General features: G+C 41.8%; 1 protein-coding gene across 1 annotated transcript in view; it reads right to left on the reverse strand.

The window, feature by feature from the left end:
- Nucleotides 1-15,163, reverse strand: part of myo10l3 (myosin X, like 3) — a 54,676-nt gene extending 39,513 nt beyond the window's left edge. The window contains exons 1-2 of the mRNA XM_072397153.1: nt 14,875-15,163; nt 1,402-1,500 (exon numbers count right to left, since the gene is read on the reverse strand). Of these exons, the coding sequence (XP_072253254.1) occupies nt 1,402-1,500; nt 14,875-14,895 (120 nt within the window). The 5' untranslated portion in view covers nt 14,896-15,163. The remainder of the gene's footprint in view (nt 1-1,401; nt 1,501-14,874) is intronic.
- Nucleotides 15,164-20,754: the final 5,591 nt, after the last annotated feature.

Below are 20,754 nucleotides of genomic sequence, written 5' to 3' on the forward strand. Positions count from 1 at the left end.
ATGCGAGTCATATCCTGTGGCCTTTTTAGTCACCAAATCTTCACCAGTCTGAACACCTATGGGGGATTCTGGCCAAATATGGAACACAAAGGCCTCAACAATCATCAATAAAACCTTTCAAAAGAACATAGTTCCACCCCACAAAAGGTTCAGAAATCACAGTACATAGATTTCCCAAGGTCCTCTATGAGCCAACTCGCTGGTATTCACGGTGTTGAAGGTCAGCTTGTTTTCACTTCCACCGAGCCTGGCACAAGATTTCTTATTTTTTTTCGATTCACTGTTGTCCCTGATCACAACAACCACAAGCCTTTCATCAGCAGGTTTGATGATGGTTTTAGAGCCATGAACAAGTCTGGGATGTGTCTGACTGTTATCTTTTGCTCAGGCAGTTCAGCGTACAGATGTGGAGAGACATGATGTTGCCAGGGTCCTGAAATGGATTTTTTCCACTGCAAATCGACACTGATGAGTGAAAACTGTAGTGTTGTGTAATAATTTTTTTTCCATTTGTCACCACATGCCACACCTCTTAGATATCAAGTAAATACTCATGCTTGAAGTTTGATTTCAAAATAAACATTAAAAAAAATGATGCTCCACCCACATAGCTTGGCCATTTCCACAATATGTAATGCACTTCTTTAGAAAAACAAAGGAAAAACTATTGGGTTTGGGCTTATAACCATCAAAAGGCAGAGGCTGCTACTGTTGGGACTCATGTGGACAGAATATGGCCCTTTACTCTCAATACATGCGGCTGAGTTTAGCTGGACAGTCATTAGCTTTATGGAGCTAATGGACGAGCACAACTCTGTGGGTTTGCTCAGTACAAAGACATTCCACAAGATGGGACAACTTTGATGCTTTTTATCTACTGTCTCTGACAGACGGACATATGAGTGGGAAATTATTTTTTTTAACTGTTCATAGCTGCCTCTCTCTCTCTCTCTCTCCGTCTCTCTCTCTCTCTGTCTCTCTCTCTCTCTCTTCCTTCATCTCCCAGCCTCTCTAACAGGATTTCCTCCAGACACAAAGACCTCCACGCGCTGCCAAACTGATAAGCTCAGCCATAAGACTTGTCACTGGGACTCCATTCCTGTCATTCTTACTTTATTACAAAAGGTGTTGATCCCACCACAGAGCCCTCAAAAGAAACATGTGTGCAAACAATTAGGTACCTCACACATACAGAATGGGCCATAGGACTTTATATCTTCACAAAAAAATGGAAAAAGAGATTTTATTTTACAAATAACGTTGGTCACAGGGTGGGTTTGCAAACGCTTCATCCTTAAACCATCCTTGAAAATGCTTTGTGGTGCACACTGGGGCAGGTGTGCGTTTGGAACGGTCGAAAGGGAATCCAGGACAACAAAAGGGGAAAAGAAATCTTCTTACCTTCCCATAGTCGGTGGTGAGGACCAGGGACAAATCATCACAAGAGCTGACAGTGGAGGGGAGGAGCTGCTCTTTGTGTCTCAACCAGACATGGGCTCCCTGCAACATAATAACAGCACAACAACCTTAGCATTCATACACAAGGCTTGGAGTGGTATTTGTCCCAACCCCCCAAAAAGAGCACATAGCAATAAAAACAAATACTAATGTTAAATTTTCTCTTTTTTCTTCAACATTGTTTGCCACTACATACCACACAGCCACTGCCTTACCAAGCCCAAACTATCCTCCTGATAAAACAGGAGGCAAGTTGTTTGCCAGGCTCTCATACTCAAGGCATGCCAGAGACTAAACCTACCGTTCACAGTCACACATGCTCAGTAAAAGTTTCAAAATGGATTTCAGTCTTTGGTTGGTCACTCGGGGACTGCAAGAGAAGATTGCAGGCCCTGAATAAGCTTTCTGCACTATAGCAAATCAATCAATAAAATCAAATGCGTCTCTCCTCGCCATCTTCCCCCCCCCCCACTGTACATTGCAGTCGGAAAAACCACAATACACTTTCCAACATTAGTGGGATCAGATTCTGCCTCCAGACAGACATTAACACCAGCACTATACGGCTGGTCTGGCCAGCCGGGTGTCCTGTGTTTATGTATCCATGTGGAGTCACTGACCTTCCCAGACATGTTTGTTAGCAGCTCAGTAACCAGGAGCAAAAACAGGAATCTGAGGCTGATTGCTCAGATGAGCTGTCGTTTCCTTACAGTGATGGTACATTTATAGACTGAGCTGCGTTTGAATGATTGCAGCAGATGAGCGCTAAGGCCTGTGCTGCCTCGATGGTGAAGCAGGGGTTGATCCGTTTTGGATGACTAAAATTCAAATTTGGCAAAGATAAAAATATATACCCTTTAAAAGGAATATTTTGCATTTCTTTTGCAGAAAAAAACAGACGAGACAGTCAATATAACAAGTATGTGTTAGCAGACTGAGACCAGTTAGCATAGCATAAAGTTGGCCTGGCTTTCTTTGCATCTATCTGTCAGAACCTTTTTATTTATTACATGAGTTGACGTTTGTGAAACATGACACGACAAAAAAATAAATAAATAAATACTATTTACAGTTTTAAAATGTGGTGACAAGAAAAAAAGCAACCTTCCTACCTGCAGAAGGAACAGAAGTGTATTTCCAAAATGGATAACTTCCTCAGTCTTGAAGAAAAAAATGTTTTTTTGTTACACCATCACTCAAGAAGCTTGTAACTGAGCAACCATTAATCATCACAAGTGCTACTAATGAGGTGGCCAGGGAAGCATGGAGCAAAAGGGAATTGTGTGTCCAACAGAGCATCAAACTGAAAAGATCAATATGCATGGATTCCACTAGGAAACCTTATACAAGGTCACCACTTTCAGACATCAATCCTCATTAACTATTAACAACAGGCTGCCACGTGTGCACATACACTCATCCCCGGAGCACTAAAGTGTCTTCCACCAGGGTCAGAAGAAAGATCAAGATGCTTTTGTTTAATGCCCGAGCCATTTACTGTATGAGAAATTCAATCTGCTGAAACACAGACAGAAAGAGGGAATTATCCAACCAAAAGGTAGTTCATTTCAAATTAATTAGCTCAGCAGCTTAAACTGCTGACTGGTCTTAGATCCTTTCTTTAATTTGTGATTTGGGCTTTTTTTGGACAAAGCAGCACTCAGCAGTCTAACCAACCACTGTAAAAAAAACAAAAAAAAAACACTTTTCCATCAAGAATTTTTTTCCCTTCCAGCCGGCTAATGGAGCAGAGCTAAATGTGGCTCTCGAGCCGCAGGGGACAACGTGGAGTGAGACAGAGGGGGTCGTGTAAATTAGGAGGAGGCTGAGGGGGAGTGAGAGGGGAAGAGGAAGGGTGCGGGCAGTTGACAATGTCCCGCCTCCTATTGTCTGGAAAAAGAGACACACAAACAGAAACATCAGGACGGATTCATAACAGAGGTGCTCTGCAACACATGGCCACACATTAAGAGTTTCCGTTTAAGATGAGACGATCGGTGACTTTCATACCAGTGGGCAGCCGTTACTGCCTGGTACCAGCTTAACACGCATGGCTCATTCAGGGAAAAGCTGCTTCACGTGAGTCCAGTGAGCAGATTAATAGTGTTTACTCTGAAGAGTTTAAGAAGCTCAGTTGCTGTTATGTAACTGAATGAATTGCGGGATGGGCCTAAATTCAGCAGAAAATTCCTAGTCCTTGTCAGGTTTTTTGTGCTCATGACGCAAACTGTGAAGCTGACAAAGAAACAGCAGCATGTTGTAACATCGTAGATTACATACCATACCACAGAAAAAGACAGCGGGCAAGCCATAACTTGGAAAGCAGTGGGATGGCTCATAGCTGTACTTTCCAGCTCCCCATCATTTTTAGGAAAATTTTGCAATTCTAATATTGTTCTATTGCTGACTTAGAATCCCAGGGATTTTCATGTAAAGTGAATGAAGACCTTTCTGAACAGGATGCCTGCTCCATCTTACAGATACATCTTGTTAAACAACACCCCCTGTACACATATTTAAAATAAATAAATACATTAAAAAAAAAAAAAAAAAAAAAATCAAGAATGGACTTCTAATTAATTCACGTAAAAAACAAAACTTGAACCCACGAAGCAAGATGTTTAAGATGTTCATACCAGCTTAGCAGAAGAACCCGCAATCATGTCTGTCAAAGGAGGTTGGAGAGATGGTGGAAGTAATGCAGTTGATTGAAACCTGATTTCGGAACACTGTGGGACCTTTTTCTTTTCACTCACCATTTGGTTAGGTTTAGGAACAGAAAAATCTTAATCTAGTGTAGACACTACAGCTGCCTGGTTAGGTTTAGGCATCTAAAGTCTTAGTATGCACATGCATTTTCTAGCTTAATGAAAAGCAAATTCACAAAAACAGGAGACTGACGCATCTTTTTGACCCCCTTAGTGACTTTATTCCACAAACAAGTCTGGTAACATTTAGGAGAAATATCCACAGCAGTGCCCCACAACAGAAAGCTCTCCCCACCTGTGGGCTCAATCCTTGTGGTGCATTAGGAGGCTGCGGAATGTGTGACAAAACATTCGAGGCATTCTTTCACTTCTAAATTTTCTCTCTGGGAAATCGCCCCCCTCAACCTGATAATAAAATCTCAGGCAAAACTGAAGTCGAAACATGTGAGCCCTGCATTACACAAACCAAAGATTCTGCCAGTAGTGAACCTTGTTCCCCAAAGCGATGGTCGCAATCCACTTTGAGAATTCAGGTCCAGACTTTTTTCACATTTTTGTCACGTTCACAACTCAATCTGTTCTACAAGGAGTTGGTCTTGCGTTGACCTGAATGCAACTCTACTAGTGTTCAGTAGTATGCCCACTACTGGTACTCCAGTGAAGCTTGGGGTCCAGATGGCAAGCTAATCGATCCTTCTTTTGGATTTGACTTGTGCACTAGCCTTAAGCTTAATCATTTCTCCATGTTAAAAGGCAGTTCAGTTGAGAACACTCTTATCGTCACATGATCCAGAATGTTACTTTTTTCACTTTTACAACAAACGTCTCTAAGATTTTAAGCCGAAAAATAAAGATAAAAATTCTAATCGCATAATTGAATTATGGCTAAAGACATCAAATATGGTCACAATGAAACCAATAGCTATTGGGGAAATCATCAAATGAACTATTGAGCTGAATTTAATAATACTTTATTTATCCCTGAAGGGGAAATTATATATTGTTGAGGTAAAAGAACAAAAGGCTTATGTGAGGCTGCTGTGGTGGGTTGGAATGACCTTTTATGCTGGTCCTTATGGTTGAAGAGGGCTCCGACCGAAGACACTCCGCTGTTAATCTGTATGTTGTGTTGACAAATCTTAGATAAACACTGGGATTTAACTATCTGTAACCATCTGCCAGTATAATTTGAGAAGTTTGCCACTGACTGGGGCCTAAATCAGATGTGTTTGTCCACTTGTCATTCTTTGTATGTCAGCGTATGTGTGCGTCCAAAGAGTCTGAGGCAGGAGGGTATAAAGTCAAGATGAATTGTCTCGGCAACAGCAACAGATGGTCTAAACAAAACTGCTCCCCCTTGTCCCCTCCATCCTCTGGAGCTCTGTCACTAAGTCAGGACAAAGGCAGCCACCTCTGACTGAGGACTCAGAAGTTAACCAGGCGGAAATATCCCAAACAAAGGCCAGCTGGGACACAAAGAGGCACGGGTAGCAGCTCGTGTTGAGTCCCCAAGAGTTGAATTACCCACTTAAGCATAACTAACTATTCTAAACCAAGGATACAGCCACTTACTGCATAATAGTCATTGGAGAGTGCAGAGCACATTTGGTAATGAGGCACAGTCATCACAGGGTTTAATTACTGGGTGTCAGTTGACTCCACTTCCAAGCCTCCGGTCGCCAGATGTTTTAATAGGTCCTTTAAAAAGCAAACGTGAACTGCTGCCACGACGTCCCCAGCTCAAGCTAATTTCAAATTCTTAATGCTGTCACTGACCACATGCAGCACTGCTGAGGCAGAACCAGCTGACAATAGTAATTCGACCCACAAAAAACAGGCTGCCCGTTGACGTCCCATCATGCTCTCTGACACAGAAGCCACTCTGGCTCAATGATGCGATCTTGGGGCTTGAGGCTCAAGTTTCGGCAGCTTGCATAATGCCATTCAGCCCGGTGATTTTTCTAATGAATTCTCCTGAAATATTTAAGGAAATACACGGCACAAGGTGCCAGAGCTCTTTCTGGGCTGCCTGTCGTGGCACGAGTTCAGGCAGTATATCAGGTGATATAGTGATGAAAGCTAATTAACTCTCAACCCAACTCAGACACTGTGGAACAACAAGCCATAAAAAGCTTGTATATTGGATCGCAGTGTGGTTTCAGGGAGCGCTGAATGAGTATCTGCCCAGCAGACACAAGCCAAAGGCTGTTGATGCTGCTGGTAGGAGTGAAGTTTGAGTGCACCCAGCTGGAATGCCGTCAAGTACGTCATCTGTAGGGCTTGGATGTGGAAGAGGTAAGCATAATGGAGGAACATATGTCACAGCAGCATCCCCGTAAAAAAGAAAAAAAAGGAAAAACTCTAAAGTTTACATAAAAGTTATGTGAAAGAAACATGGTAAATCTCAGATAATGTAATGGAGGAGCAATATGCAGCACGGTTGCATCAGGCCTTGTAGCACAAAGGTTGTCACCTTATCCAAATCATTGCATTGTTATCTTCTGAATAGGCCTAATTTATGATAATGTCTCTTCGGGCAGCTGGATGCATATGACAATATGGCAATTCTGAGGTAAAAACAGAAATTTTCTTCTTTTTTTTCAGATTTACTTAGTCTGAGCTATGAATTGATGAGGTCGTCCACTGGGGGGATAAGAAATGGAAAGTGGCAGCGCCTCGAGTGTGAAGAGGTTAATCCAACCACGCAAAGACAAATAGTGTATATGGTTGAAAAACTTGTGTTTAGAATCAGCCACACTTATTCGAACAAAGGAGAAGGTCTTTGCTTTGTCCAGGGAAAGGGAGCATAGCCTAATTCACGGATGGTAACGGTATCTGCTGAACGATGAGAGAGTGGAATAAGGAGGAATCTGCCAAGTAGCTGTTGAGATTAATTAACTAGACTGGACGTGACGACTGAGAGGGGAATCTGGGCAAATGTCCTATTTGGGTCACAGAATTTGTAGCAGGTCAAAAGCCGGATTTCTAAAAGCTAAATACATTTTTTTTTAAAAACAGCAAATCTTGGCATAAATTCAAATCACAAACACAGGATGCTAGTGATTCATCATCTTCTTTAACTCATCTTAAAGTTTGAGAGGATTTTGATCATTAAGATTCCTCAAAAGTGGTTGTTGGTGGAAGATAAAAGTGCCCCAAAGCACAGATTTCCCAGACTAATCTTGGTTGGTTAAATGTGTGCCTTTTCATGTCTCTCGTACATTTCATTCCTTTGTTTCCTCCCTGCTATTGTACAGTCAGCCGGCTGCGCACGGCACAGCCAGTGCCTGCAGCCAGCATGGGGTGGTGACAGAGGGGAGACATCAGATGATTAAAGGCAACCTCCAGCATCTGTGCTGGAAGACGTATGAATTAATGATGGAGAGAGCAGCTGATCAGAAATTTGCTAATGGAGGAGGAGGAGTCCCATGGGGAATAGGGCTTCCCCTGTCTGTGGCTGAGGAGGGGGGGAGTGAGAGAAAAATCATTGATTGTTGTTAACTCCACAGAACAGCTCGAACCCCCTGCAGAGGAAGGTAAAAACGTACTCAAAAATTACGGCCCGGAGGCAGCAGCCTCTTTTTGGTTACCGCTGTGAGATCTGTCGACACGCGCCTCATCATTCTCGTTCTCAAAAATGGTTTTCGTTAACACAGACGGGGCAGAGAACGATTAACAACTGTGTAAAGCAGCATCAATTTTCTGTCATCACTACCGTTTAAGCCAATTAATGGTCTGAATTAAATGAGTACGGCGATTAATCCAGAGGCTACAAGCGAGCCTGTGTTTGTGGTAGATCGGTGTCTGTTTATGCGTCTCTGCTTTGTCAGCCAACAGACGCATACCGTCTGTGGAGGATAAAGGCGGTTACACAGCTCCTCCCTATCATCACCTCACAGAGCTAATCTACTGTGCCGTTAATGAGAGGTTTGAAGAGAATTTGCATAACAAGTGGCGTCTTCGGGGGCACAACAAAAAGAAGAGGAACACCTGACTCACAGACTCCTCGGACTCTGTCCTGTCACACATCGTACCTTATCCTGTGCTAATATATCTTCAATCCACGGCTGCTCGACAGCGGTGAGAGTGAAAGATTTCATCCTGAGCCCAAGGTTCTGACTCTTTTAAAAGTAAAAGTTAAGTTAGCAAAACAGGGCATATAGGCCCCAAATGATGCGATTACTGTGTGACTGATTGGATTTTCAGCTAAGCTTCGTGGCCTAGAGTATCTGCAGAGCCACCTGGCAGCCCCCCCTGCTGTTTGGCATCTACGTATCTAACCCTCTCTTGACTCATCTGACTGTTATAGGGTCACACAGCAGGAATGGTGGAGCTATTCCAGGAATGCTGCACAGTCAGGACTGACAGGGACTTGGTATGTGTTTGTGTGACTGTGGGAGACACTCAGTCAGTGGGATGGTGTCCAGAAGGAGAAGGTGGGGGTCAGTGGACCCATCACAAGATAACCTGGTTCCCGTTGTGCTGCCTTTGACCTTCACTAATTACTAATGCTTACAGTATGTCATTCTGAATGTGTTGCATTATTTCAGCTTTTCATTGTTTGATTAGATGACCAGAACTATGCCCAGGTTGATTACAGATGAGTCATTTAGTTAGGGATAAACTTTATTTGTGAAGCAAAGCCTCTTAAAGTCGGACAAAGCGGACTAAGCTCTTCCTGAAGGGAGCGGCCTTCCTAGCTTCACTTTTTACAGGAAATACTTAAATATGTGGAAGCAAATGGCAGTGCACCAGCTGTTTCTCAGAAACGCTCATCAATACTGGAATAGTCGTACAATTCTGGATACATTGTGGGTAGCCTGGGCTGATTGGTTCAAATTTCCCAAGCAAGCAAGGTGAGTGTTTGGTGCCTCATATCACTTTCAGCAAATGCAATCATAGGAAATCTCATTACACAAAAAAAATTTTCCAGTCCAATCTAATTCGGTCTATTCTGGATTATTTTTGCTTTTAAACAGGATAAAAGATGCCGAAGAACCTAAACAAAGCCGGTCTTCATCGTTGCAAAGTTATCGTGGCAGTGAACGGGTCCAAAAGCGCCAAATGAAGGTCTAACAACTCTAATGGAGTGTGAGACAAGCAATTTACACTTTTCACATTCGCTGCCATCCATTTTTCTCATGCAGCCAAAGATCAATTCCTGACTGATCTCAGAGTACTGTGTGTAGTCTGAATTGCACTGGACACATTAATAATGTATCTGCATTGAAATGAAAGATAGATGGCAACAGATTGGCTAATAGCCATTATATTTGTCCTATTCCTTGACCCCAAGGTCATCATTTTTTCTTCTAAACAATTCAATTTCAAGATTCGCAGCATTTTCTTTGTCTTACATGATAGAGAAGTCAATATTTTCAAGCTGTGGTCTAAGACGTCCCGTTGGACATTAGAATATTTTGAAAGTGTATTCTTTTTACATGATGCAGACATTTTGCAATGACTTCTGAAACCCTTAAAGCAGTTTTCAAGTCACAGGACTCACAGGAGCTGTATTGGCTACACATTTGATACTTTTTAGATCTCTGACTTTAATGACCACTTTACGGGATGAGCCCCGGTGGTCAGGGTGATGTAACCCGAGGTGGAGTTGTGCAGCAACCCAAAGCTCAAACAAGCAGGAAACAAATGAATTCAAACCAAGCAAAATTGCTTCAGTTTGCCTTTTTTATTGGGAATGTGGATAGTGTTTATGATACCAAAGGAGAGGAGGGCATGAAGTATGGATTGCAGTCGGTTTGACAGAAAGAGATAAACATAAATGGAGTCTGCCTCGGGCCTAACCACACACGCTGATGTGTAATAAAGCGGGCCGAGAATGGATGGGAAAGCTAACATGTCATGACTGCGGGTTGTGCCAAGCTGTGCTGTTTGCACCAGTTAGACTATCCAGACCGGGGCAGGCGAGGCTCATGCAGTGCGGGATGTGTACTTAAACCCTGCAGGGTGTTCACCTCGCCAATTAGCTCTGAAATTACAGCTGCTACAGCAATCTCATCACAGGAGTCAACAATTTAAAAGTTTCTTTACAAATACCTTTTCACCTCAGGCTGTATCCCCATGTGGTAGTTGCAGTGCATTTAACCTACACTCATGGGATAGCATAAGTTGGAGACACGCATGCTCCATCCCATAATAAGCTGCCTCTTTGCCGAGTAATCATAGGGGTTTAAATAAGGAAAGTCAACATCTGGGCTGGCAGCAGTAATCACAGGTCGGCTGTTATTAAGCTGACAGGCGAGACCTCTGAACTTAGAGGATTTGAGCGACACTCATCAACTCACACTGTCTTTAGGTAAAGGACAGCTAAGGTGAAGGCCAACCATTGTTTTTTCCTTTCCCCCCTTTATAAGAGGAAATAAACAGCGGCTTTAATTTCCTCTGAACACAAATCTCAGACAAATTCCCTGTGTGGATTAGAGTTCTTCCGTACCTGCTGGAGATTAACACAAGGCATAGTTGAACGTCTCTCTTGGTTGTGAAGAGGAGACAGGAAAGCAAACCCGACACTTTAAACTAAGCACAGATAGCAGTAACATGAGCTGCACAAACAACCTCAGGACCATCTCTGGCGACAGAGCGACAGCATTACGTAAAAGCAAACGCTGAGATGTAACAGGGATTGAGAACTCATTTGTACGCCATACTGCTTGAATTGAGATGAGAGGATCAATTCCACATTCGTGCAGCTTCACTGTAAACCTCTGTTTATGCATTAGCTCGGGGCCAGTGCAAAAAGATATAGAATTCCAATTCTTTTTTTCTTTCACCCGTTAAGTGACGAGGTTTAGGGATGCTGGTGATTTCAGTTTCAGTGCTAAACTGACTGGTTCAAGCGTCCTTTTTAACATGTTGGACATAGAGGAAGCCTCATTTTCTTTGTATAGATTAGTGGCATCCATCTCCAGACACTCGGTCCAGGTGGATAAACATGAGACACAACAACTGTTTGTCATTATGAGCCGGCAGACAGGAAGGCACAACTCTGTGCTACAATTATATGTCGTTTGTGAGGGACCTGTTGAAAGTTGAGCATATATTTCCCCTCCGTGACCACTCAGACAGACAGCTTTGTCTGAAGAGCTTTCGTGATGCAGCAGATAAAACTAAAGTCAACAGCTCGGTGTCAGCAGGAGGTTATCACAGCTCGGAGCTGTCTGTGTGAACTTCAGCTCACTGATAGGCAGGGGTCAGGTTACTGATACAGTCACACAAAATGCAAACACAAGCTAGGGAGCTAGAAAAGGCCCAAAATATTCCAGAGTTTACTGCAGCTTTCAAGCAGAGTTAAAATGTTGAAAATGACTTTTGAAAACAGTTTGTTTCACAAGCTAAATCAGCTAATCTGACGCTGTGAATCTGTGTCATTACGCGTGAGGATAATCCATGTTTTCGGGTGCGTGGTCAGACAATACCAGTTGGTAATTAGCCCAGCGCTCTTGTGACAGATTAAACCACCTCCAGACTGCACCAAAGCTGCAGGATTTCTGCTGACGCACACACAAACCACGCCGTTAATAATACCCTCCAGGGTTTAATCATAAACAACCAGTGCTGCTAATTCACCTCAACTTTGGGACTCTCAGCAGCAATGTTAGCAAATCTCCTAATTAGACATGATAATGTTCACAGTGACCACTTCATGTTTAATTACAAGTAAAAAGAGCTGCTTAAAAAAAAAAAAACACAGGAATGCAGCACCCATTGGCCATTTTGTAACCTTTCCTTCCTTCCTTCCTCGCTTCCTTTAACACATCCTAACTTCACTTCCTGGTGGTATTGCTCAGTCCTACAGCCATCTGCATGGACGTTGGGAGAGATGATCTCAGATTCTCAGCTCATTCAAGCAGCAACTGGAGGAAGTTTCAGCAGGGCCAAAAAGGACCCACTGAGGGAGAAAAATAGCCCACAGACTGCAGCAGGTTTCTCATGTGATCTATTTCACCACCACATTTCACCGAGCGTGCCGATCCATAGGCTCCGGCTTAATAGAGCCAGACATGAACAGCTTATGGGGCTGTGAGGGACGTTTAAGGGCAGGGAGGATGCATGTGTGTGTGTGTGTGTGTGTGAAACCTAAAGCCTTGCCACCTCAGCTTGACGATACACGTATGACAGGCGGTCATGACTGGGAATTTGAGGGGTCAGGGCCAGGAATTTGGGATTCCCTCTGTGAGAGTGTATTTAAGAGGAAGGAATGTGTGGTGTAATGTAAGGAAGGAGTTAAAGGGTGTGGAAAGGTCCTCGAGTGGCTTTACAGTGTGTAGCAGCTGCTGCTTTAAGGACGCTGAATACCAAAATTAGAAAATAGATGGAATTCTACTTCGTCATCAGGACATTCCCCAAAGGCAAAAAATATCTAAGGGAGTCTCGAGCATGTGGGTGTGCGTGATGTCATCTTTAAAGGGATGAGAGATGGAGAGAAAACATAAACAGCAACGCAAACCAAAAGGTGGGAGCAGGCATATTTCCTGACATATGAAAGCATAACAGATCCAGAAGCATGGCGGTTATGAAACGGATCCCTGACACTTCCATGTACTTGTGTGCATCTGGCGGGTCACATCCACTCAGAGGACGGACTGGGTGTGGAGCAAAGGTGCTGAGGCTTTGATGGTGTCGTGTCAGCTCCTAAAGAGCCTCTGCTGATGGACAGGATGAGCTTTCAGGATGGATCTTGGAGCAGACGCCCTTTTAGTTGCCACTCCTCTTACACTGCCACAATTTCCACCCTGTCACTTCACAGCGACATGCAAGGGGGAGGCGGCTCTGGATCAGCAGGGGGGCAGAGTCATTGGTACACTTGACAAACGCAGTTTCATTTACATGCAACGGATGTGAAAAGACATTCCCTGACTTCTAAGATATGTGTGTTGACTTTGAACTTGTTTAAGGTTAAAAGGGTCTGTCATACTTCAGTGTTCCTCGTCGTCGGCAGCAGACTGCGAGACTCACATTAATGAATCATTATGATTTATCCCACTTCAGTTTAATCCCGGTCTTTGCTCCCGGATTTTCCCTCTTAATTAAATCCACACTGTGGCACCGTGGAGTTCAAGATGCTGGCGTCTTTCCACGGCACCACCGGTCGCTTTAAAAACCAGGACAGTTGAGACTTTTTTTTTTTTTTTCCTCTAACCCAGTTCTGATGAGACACGCAAACGGACCGGGACAGACTCAATCGCTTTGCTGCATTTTCCTACAGTTTCCAGTCCAGTAAATCCAAAATTACAAAACATTTCAGACGACAACGACAAAAAAAGTTGTGTTATCTCAAAATGTGTTTCCTGAAATGCTTTTTTTGCTGCTTTTTATAGAAGAACATTCAGTGTTTCTTTTTATGTCTTGTAAGTTTTTGGTTTTCTGATTCATTCTGATTCTCTTTAAAAGGGTAAGAAAAGTTCGAAGTCTCGGTTTGTGGCTACCGAGATTAACACAAACACAATTAAAACTGTAAAATAAAAAGGATGGAAAAGAATACACCTCATCACGTTCACAAAAAGAAACCGAGCCTGGTTGGGAGGGATATTTGAGGTCATCTCACACAGATTGGAAGAAAAAAAAAAAAAAAAACAGGACAAATGCTAAATTAAAGATGAGCCCAAATAATAACCTTCCTCTGCAAAGCATATCATTCTAATAAAATCAGATTATGTGCCAGAATCCGGCTCAACTCCATCTGTTCACTACAAGAGAGGTTTATACAATAGAATATTGAAAGCTGGAATTCAAATAAAAACATGACGCAGGGGATTTTTAGGCTTATGGAATGGAAGCCATCGTGAGAGTACTTTTAGATAAACCCTACACGGTCTCATTGCTTTTCTTGCTAAAAGCAAATGACAAACACCGAGTCATTTTGATGGCTTTAGGAAACTTTCTCCAATACGTTTCCAAGGCAAGTGATGAACACAACTTTCCCCATACCTGTTTGACTTATTGGGAGTGACAAGAATCAGAATCCCACCCCAAAGTAAGGTGTGTGAGGGAAGAGTCGCTGCCCAAAATGCTGAGCCTGCAGTGAGTCACATCACTGAGGGGCAGGGTTAAGGGGCTGATGCAGGTAAAAGAGGTGAGCGAGGAGTGTGTGTGCCCTCCTCTGAGTCAGAGAGGGATGACAAATCAGACTACAGCCTTTACATAGCCTGGTGGTGTCTGGGTTGATTGTCAGATGACACATCCAGCCATGTGGACACATGCGCTCAGCTTTTACAGGCAGTAAGAGCTGGGCTGTCTGTCACAGATAAAGTTAAAAACTAAACAAAAAAAACTTTTCATATGAGGGACAAAGATGCTTTTCCTTGAGCGTCGCTTGTCTCTGTCAGTAATTGAATTATTTGGGCCGATATTGTAAAATTAGTGGAGAACAGGGGGTGGTCTTAAATGCATCACAGTCTCACCGGGACATCCTGCAGACAAGCCCAGTTCAAGTGTTGGATACACTGGAGACTATATAAAAAAATTAAAAAAATAGACAGGACACATTGGTTATGAAAAACGGGAAAAGGGGCTTTGGCTGGTAACATTTTCCAGACTGAACGGAGGACCCGAACTGCAACCAGCCCGAAAAAAACGGACAAAAGCGGCGTGCTAAAATAAAACAAAGACCGTGAATCTCTCACAATCTGTTTAGGACTCAAACTAAAAGTGAAGCGCACCCTGCAAAGCAAAAGCTGCTCTAACGTACCTCGACAAAGAATGAATCCATCTTAACCGGTGTCCGACCTCTCGTCTCTTTGTAGTCTGACCTCAGGGTACCACAGTTGAGGAGGAGAGAAAGCCGTGTTCCCCAATAATTTCCATCCGCTTCCTTGAGATTAATGATAGTTCTTATTGTTCGGCCACTTGCTTACGAGACTCAGTCGATCAGACGCGAGCCATTCCGCAGTCTCACTTTAGCACACTTTCAGACTACTTGCTGTCTTGACCACGTCTTCAGTGTCCCGACTTGCGGCTGTGGTGCTGCGCTGTCTCCGCTGTCTAGTCATTTCAATGAATCCGGCATATTATGCAGAGAGGAGGAGTCTGCTGGCCACAGGCCTCCCGTTAGCCTACGCCCTCTTTGTGTCTGCTCTCCAGTCTGTGGATGAGCACATTCACTCCATGTTATTTTATGCTTAAATAATGTGTATGGCAAGAATTTTCCCTCCCCATGAAATACAATTTACTCCAAATTATATATATGCAGAGAATAGGTAGGAGCACCATTTTGACTCCCACCATGAGAGAAAAATTAACAAGGAAGCACAAGATCAGAGTGCTTTTTTTGTGCTGTAAATCTCCAAGCTTGTTGAGAGCTAACAACAATGGCAAGGCACTGTCAAGGAGGCCGTTTCAAGTTTAGCAAAAGCATTTTTCATTTTTCTAGTTTATTTTGACCCTTTCGACTACTTTGTTGATGCCAAATTGAGCAGTGAAGTGTTTGAGAATTTCCCATTATTTCGTCGAAAACTCCTTGACATTAAGAAGAGTATGATTTTGGTGGTATTGATTCACTCTGTACAGACGATTTCATTCAGATAGATAACTCCTTAGCATTTTTATTGGGGAAGCCATGATAAACACAAGCTAAGACACAAACTGTTCACAAACATTCACGGATGTACCTACTTGTATTTCAACATTAAAATGGCCAACAAGGTGCCACCCTGAGAAAAATCGAGCAAACACCCATCGCTGCAGCTATTAGTTTTTAGCTCCCTGTTGTATCGTTGTATCATTCTTGTGGTTTTCTAACCTAAGAATTTATAAAAAATAAACTCTCAACCCATTTCCTATAAAACAGCAGACAGCAGTTTAACAAAACTGGATGCTTCTAATGTACAATGCAAATTTAACTAACTGTGCAGTTTGTGCATAAAATATGGCACCTAAACAGTGTTAGCTGCAGCTAAACCAGCCTTAAACGAAGTGCCACCCATATAAATATATTTATATACATATATGTCTCACCAGCTTGACTGGATTCTCCTCACTTAGTTTTAGGATTTGAGTTAATGATGTTTCAGTCTCATTTATGTTTCCTGACACATGAAAGCATGCATGTAATGTAAATGGGTTCGTATGGCAGTGTGTTTGTCTTAATATGACAAATCCAAGACAGCAGAATCAACTCCCACATACTGTTTAATTTGCAAAAAAAAAACATTTATTAGCCAACTGCATTTCTGTGGGCCCTCATCAGGCAAACAGTTTATATCTATCAAAAGCCATCTCAAACAGGAAGTGGCTTTAAGTGCCGACCAATCATGTTCACTAAACATCACAGGAAGACAAAAGTGTTACACAATCATAGATGTGGTCGAACAAATAGGGATAAGCCTAAAGGAATACCATAACATGGAGACTGAAAAAAATGGAAAATTCTACAGCATGGACAGAATCGCCCAAATAAACAGGAAAACACATCAAATCAATCTGGAAACTCCTAATTGTATAGAAGTTTTGAAAAGAAATTGTGATACTTTGAATTAGGAAATTAGCATCACTGACCACATATATGGACGCATAAAACAAGCATTTATACAATATCAAAACAATATATTTATACAATGTATGTATGATTATATAGAATGAATAAAAAGAATTATACGAATTACATTTAATGAAAACTACATGTGTCAACAAAAATATTTGGAATATGATTCACATATGTGTGCATATACATGTGCAGTTTTGAGGCTAAATATTTATATACAATTTTTTGTTCATTTGGGAATAGAAAAACTTGTTGTGCTTTGTTAGTAATTCCTGATTATAGGGTTGAAGTGAGACCAGCTTTTCCAAGAACAGTTTAGTCACTGTTTTGTGTTCCTGTAAAGACTTTAAGAGAATAATACGGGAACAATACTTGCAGCGCCAAAGCTAGTTTACCACTCAGCTATGTTTTCACTGGCAGCAGTGACAAATAACGTGACGTCCCTTGCGAATGACCTGATTCCCTTTTCAATACAAACCTCTGACAGATTTTATCTTCTGAGCTGCACAGGGAAATCATTATAAGTATTTGAATGGCACATACCAGACAGATTCTGCGTTCTGGCTCAGTGTAATTCTCCTGCATTTGGACATAGCAAAGAGGAAAGAATGGAGGAATTTGGGAATTTAGCATTTATTTGATAAGTGGAGAGCATGGTTACAAATTTCTGGATGTAAATGTATAATTAAAAATAATGAGTTTATATTTGTCAAACGATCTTACAGTTACAGTTTAATTTGTTTATGTCAACTCAGATTATACTTCAAAATGCCACCTGTGTGCGTAGAAACTTGTGATTGAGAAGGGGCAGTGTGGGCTTTGTGCAGGGAACATTTCATGTCACGTTCCAGGCTGTGTGACCTCAATCATATAATCAGAAATGAAAGCCAGTTCTGTCTAATGTAGCAAAGGTGGCTTTTGGAACATATTCAGTATAGCTATCAATAACACATTTGCCTTTTGCCAAACCTAAAGAACAAAGTAACAAAAATCACCTTTAAATGAGACAGTAGTTGGGCATATTTCTTTTCCAGATTTATATGCACAACTCACAAATCTGTGGCCACATAATAATACATGAATATTTCATTGCTCAGAGCAGCTCACAAACTTACATACTGCAATGAAAATTTCCACAGACATATGAGGAAGTTGAGTGTTCTGTCTCTGTGTCACTACAAGGATTCTTTGAATTGGGAATTATTAGAGAGCTTAAGAGTACTACAAAACAAAGTATCTTTTTTTTATTAATCAAGGTACCATTGTCTTGAAAAGAAAAGCTACTCATCCTACAAAAACCTGAAACTAAATAGATGGTTCAACAACTAGAATTATCTTATCTGCTTTTTTTGTTGTTGTTGTTGTTGTTATCCAGTCTTCTCAACATGATCCTTAATAGAGACAGCAATCAGTCCTTCACCTTACAATAGTAACAAAGGCAAATTATTATTTTTATTTTATTTTATTGTGGGATTTCATCCAACAAAAGGAAGAAGAAAAAACAGTGCAAACAAGAATAAGCGATACACAGTATAATTGCAATGGCACGTTTTGATACATGCTTTATAATGAAAACCCACTGTGGGCCACAAATCTACTGTGACAATATTTGCCACCACATCCTTTTCTCACAGGGTGAGGTGGGTTTGCTGAAAGCTCTGTGGCCAGTAATGGTTGCTGTAGTCATACATAATGCTAGCATTGCACGTTGCTCTAACAATACATACCACATACATGCACATACACACGTGTCCTTCACACTATCTGTGATGACCCCCACCTCCCCCAATAGATGAACCTCAGGGAAAGTCATTCAGGTCAGGTGAAGGACCCTTTTGCAGCCTCATGTTAAATCATGGATAAGTCTGGTCTGAGCACATGTGATGGAGGTTCCACTGACTAGGAGTGACTGATTAGTTATTCCATAGCCTCAGTCACAACCTCACCATGATATCAGTTAACTGGCTGCAGTTTGATTACATAAAAAAAACCATGTCCATGTAATGCAGCCTGAACAGTGGATGCTATTGATCTAGACTGAGTTATATCATCATGACAGCAGCTGCTATGATTAATGCTTCAGATCAATCAATGGCAATGGCCCTTGAATTCAACCAAATTCAGTCCAAATACTGACAAAACAGACAAAGTTAAGTCATGCGCATAAAAAAAAGTGTGTCTGACCGGCGGATTATAAAGAGTCGTTGATGAAGAAAAGGCTCGGTATCCATTATGCTGACACAGTTTATTTGTAGCAGAAGCAAAGGATGTGAAAAGATGAAGAGAAAATGAAAATGTTCAAAATGTTAAGTGAGAAAGAAATTTCACTGTACAAGTATAAAACTTGGTTTCATTAAGTAGAAGTGAGACATTACAAGATTTACTAATTCAATCAAAAGAAATGAGGTAACAATGTAATGATTCTTACTGGTGAATTTCACTAATGAAATTGATGTGGTCATAGCTTATTCATCTCTCAGGACAGAGGCTGCTGTGTCAGGGGAGCTGTCGATTAGACTATTGGACACTCAGCGAACAAAGAGAACGGGGGGGCAATGAGATTAAATTGATTTAACCTGATGTGATCCAACTAAGATGGATGAAATAAGATGAGCAGGCACACTGAAATATAAACGGAACATCTAACAATATCATCAAACAGAAGTGATTCAATCTTTATCACATCCCTCTGCAGGCAGCGTCACATTAAGGTGTAAATATGGTCGATAACAAATCCTGGTTCAGCATTTATTGAATTACGTGGACCATCACAGAGCCAACTGGTCTCCAATTGAAACCATTACTCACACCTTTGTCGGCAATATCTGTTGTTACATGAGAAAGGGTGGCGTGCAATGAAAGGACATGAATATTCTATAAGCAATAATGATTTGATTTTAGTCGATTTAGTCTCAGTGTCCTGCTGTCCCTCTCCTGTTTTTCCTTATACACAGGTACACGTGAGCAAAAGCTTATACAATGTGAATTTTTTTAAAAAGGGAAGTACTCCATCTCAGAAAACCTTATAAGACGTTTGGGTATAGTGTTAAATTCTACCCAAAAGGGCACCCTTCAAAGCTCCTCTACAGGCAGCAGGAGATCACACCTCAGATCCTCAAAAGCTTTGTTGCGGTTCAAGCAAATTATATGTTGTGGATTTTTACACAATGTCACTTCTGCATCACAAAGTGGGCTCACGAAAAGCAGTCCATGTTGCAGCACAGTGGTGGAACTCACTGTGGACTGCTACAAGGACAATCTGCTGTTAAAAAAAGTGCAGGGTCAAACAAAACAACCGTCTGATGAAGAAGTGTCGTGGTGTAAAAATACACAAAACAGCTTTTCCTCAAACCACCATGAAATTTCTGAGGTTTGAGTTGATTTGGATGGAGAAAAATGGACTATTCTTGTGGCCACATTTGAGTAGCTCTTAGCTTTAGTTCATCCATCAAAAACCCATCTTATTTTCTCCAAATTAAGAGCGCTCTGACAAGCCCACTTCACAGAAACCAAAATGTCCCTCCCTGGTCAACTGCTTAACGCTCTTGCCCTAAACACGTAGGGCCCATTTGCCCCACATTAGAACTATCCACTACATAGCGTAGTAGTGTCAGAGTAGAGAGGGTAAGCAGTGTCTTCTGCTGGTGGGCAGAGATGTGGGCAGGGCCAGATTAGCATACTCGCAAATCCTCATTCAGTGAATGAACCTAAAAATGCAAACACGAACCATTATGAGACCTTGAGCCTTTTTTCAATTTTCTTTAGTTCCTAAGCCAAATTCTTTTTATTTCTTTTTTGAGGAAAATAAATTACCAAATTTTAGTGGAGAATTAACTACTGCAATAGGACTTCAAACACAAAGTATTGCATAGCTCAGACTTGGAGAATATGTCATTAGTTTTTGCAGATATTAAGCCATAAAATTGGAGCTCTGAGTTCTGGTAAGTAAAAGGATCATGTTGTTTCATTTGATGGGAGTTCATCAAGACATTTCAATAAGACAAACGTCAGCGTGCTGTTTACATTTGCAAAAAGGCCTGGAGATCACCAATGTCAATCCCCCTGGGAGCCACCAAACGCCATGGCAAT

The sequence above is a fragment of the Leuresthes tenuis genome, unplaced genomic scaffold (assembly GCF_036924035.1).
Source record: "Leuresthes tenuis unplaced genomic scaffold, fLeuTen1.0.hap1 SCAF_12, whole genome shotgun sequence".
Lineage (NCBI taxonomy): Eukaryota > Metazoa > Chordata > Actinopteri > Atheriniformes > Atherinopsidae > Leuresthes > Leuresthes tenuis.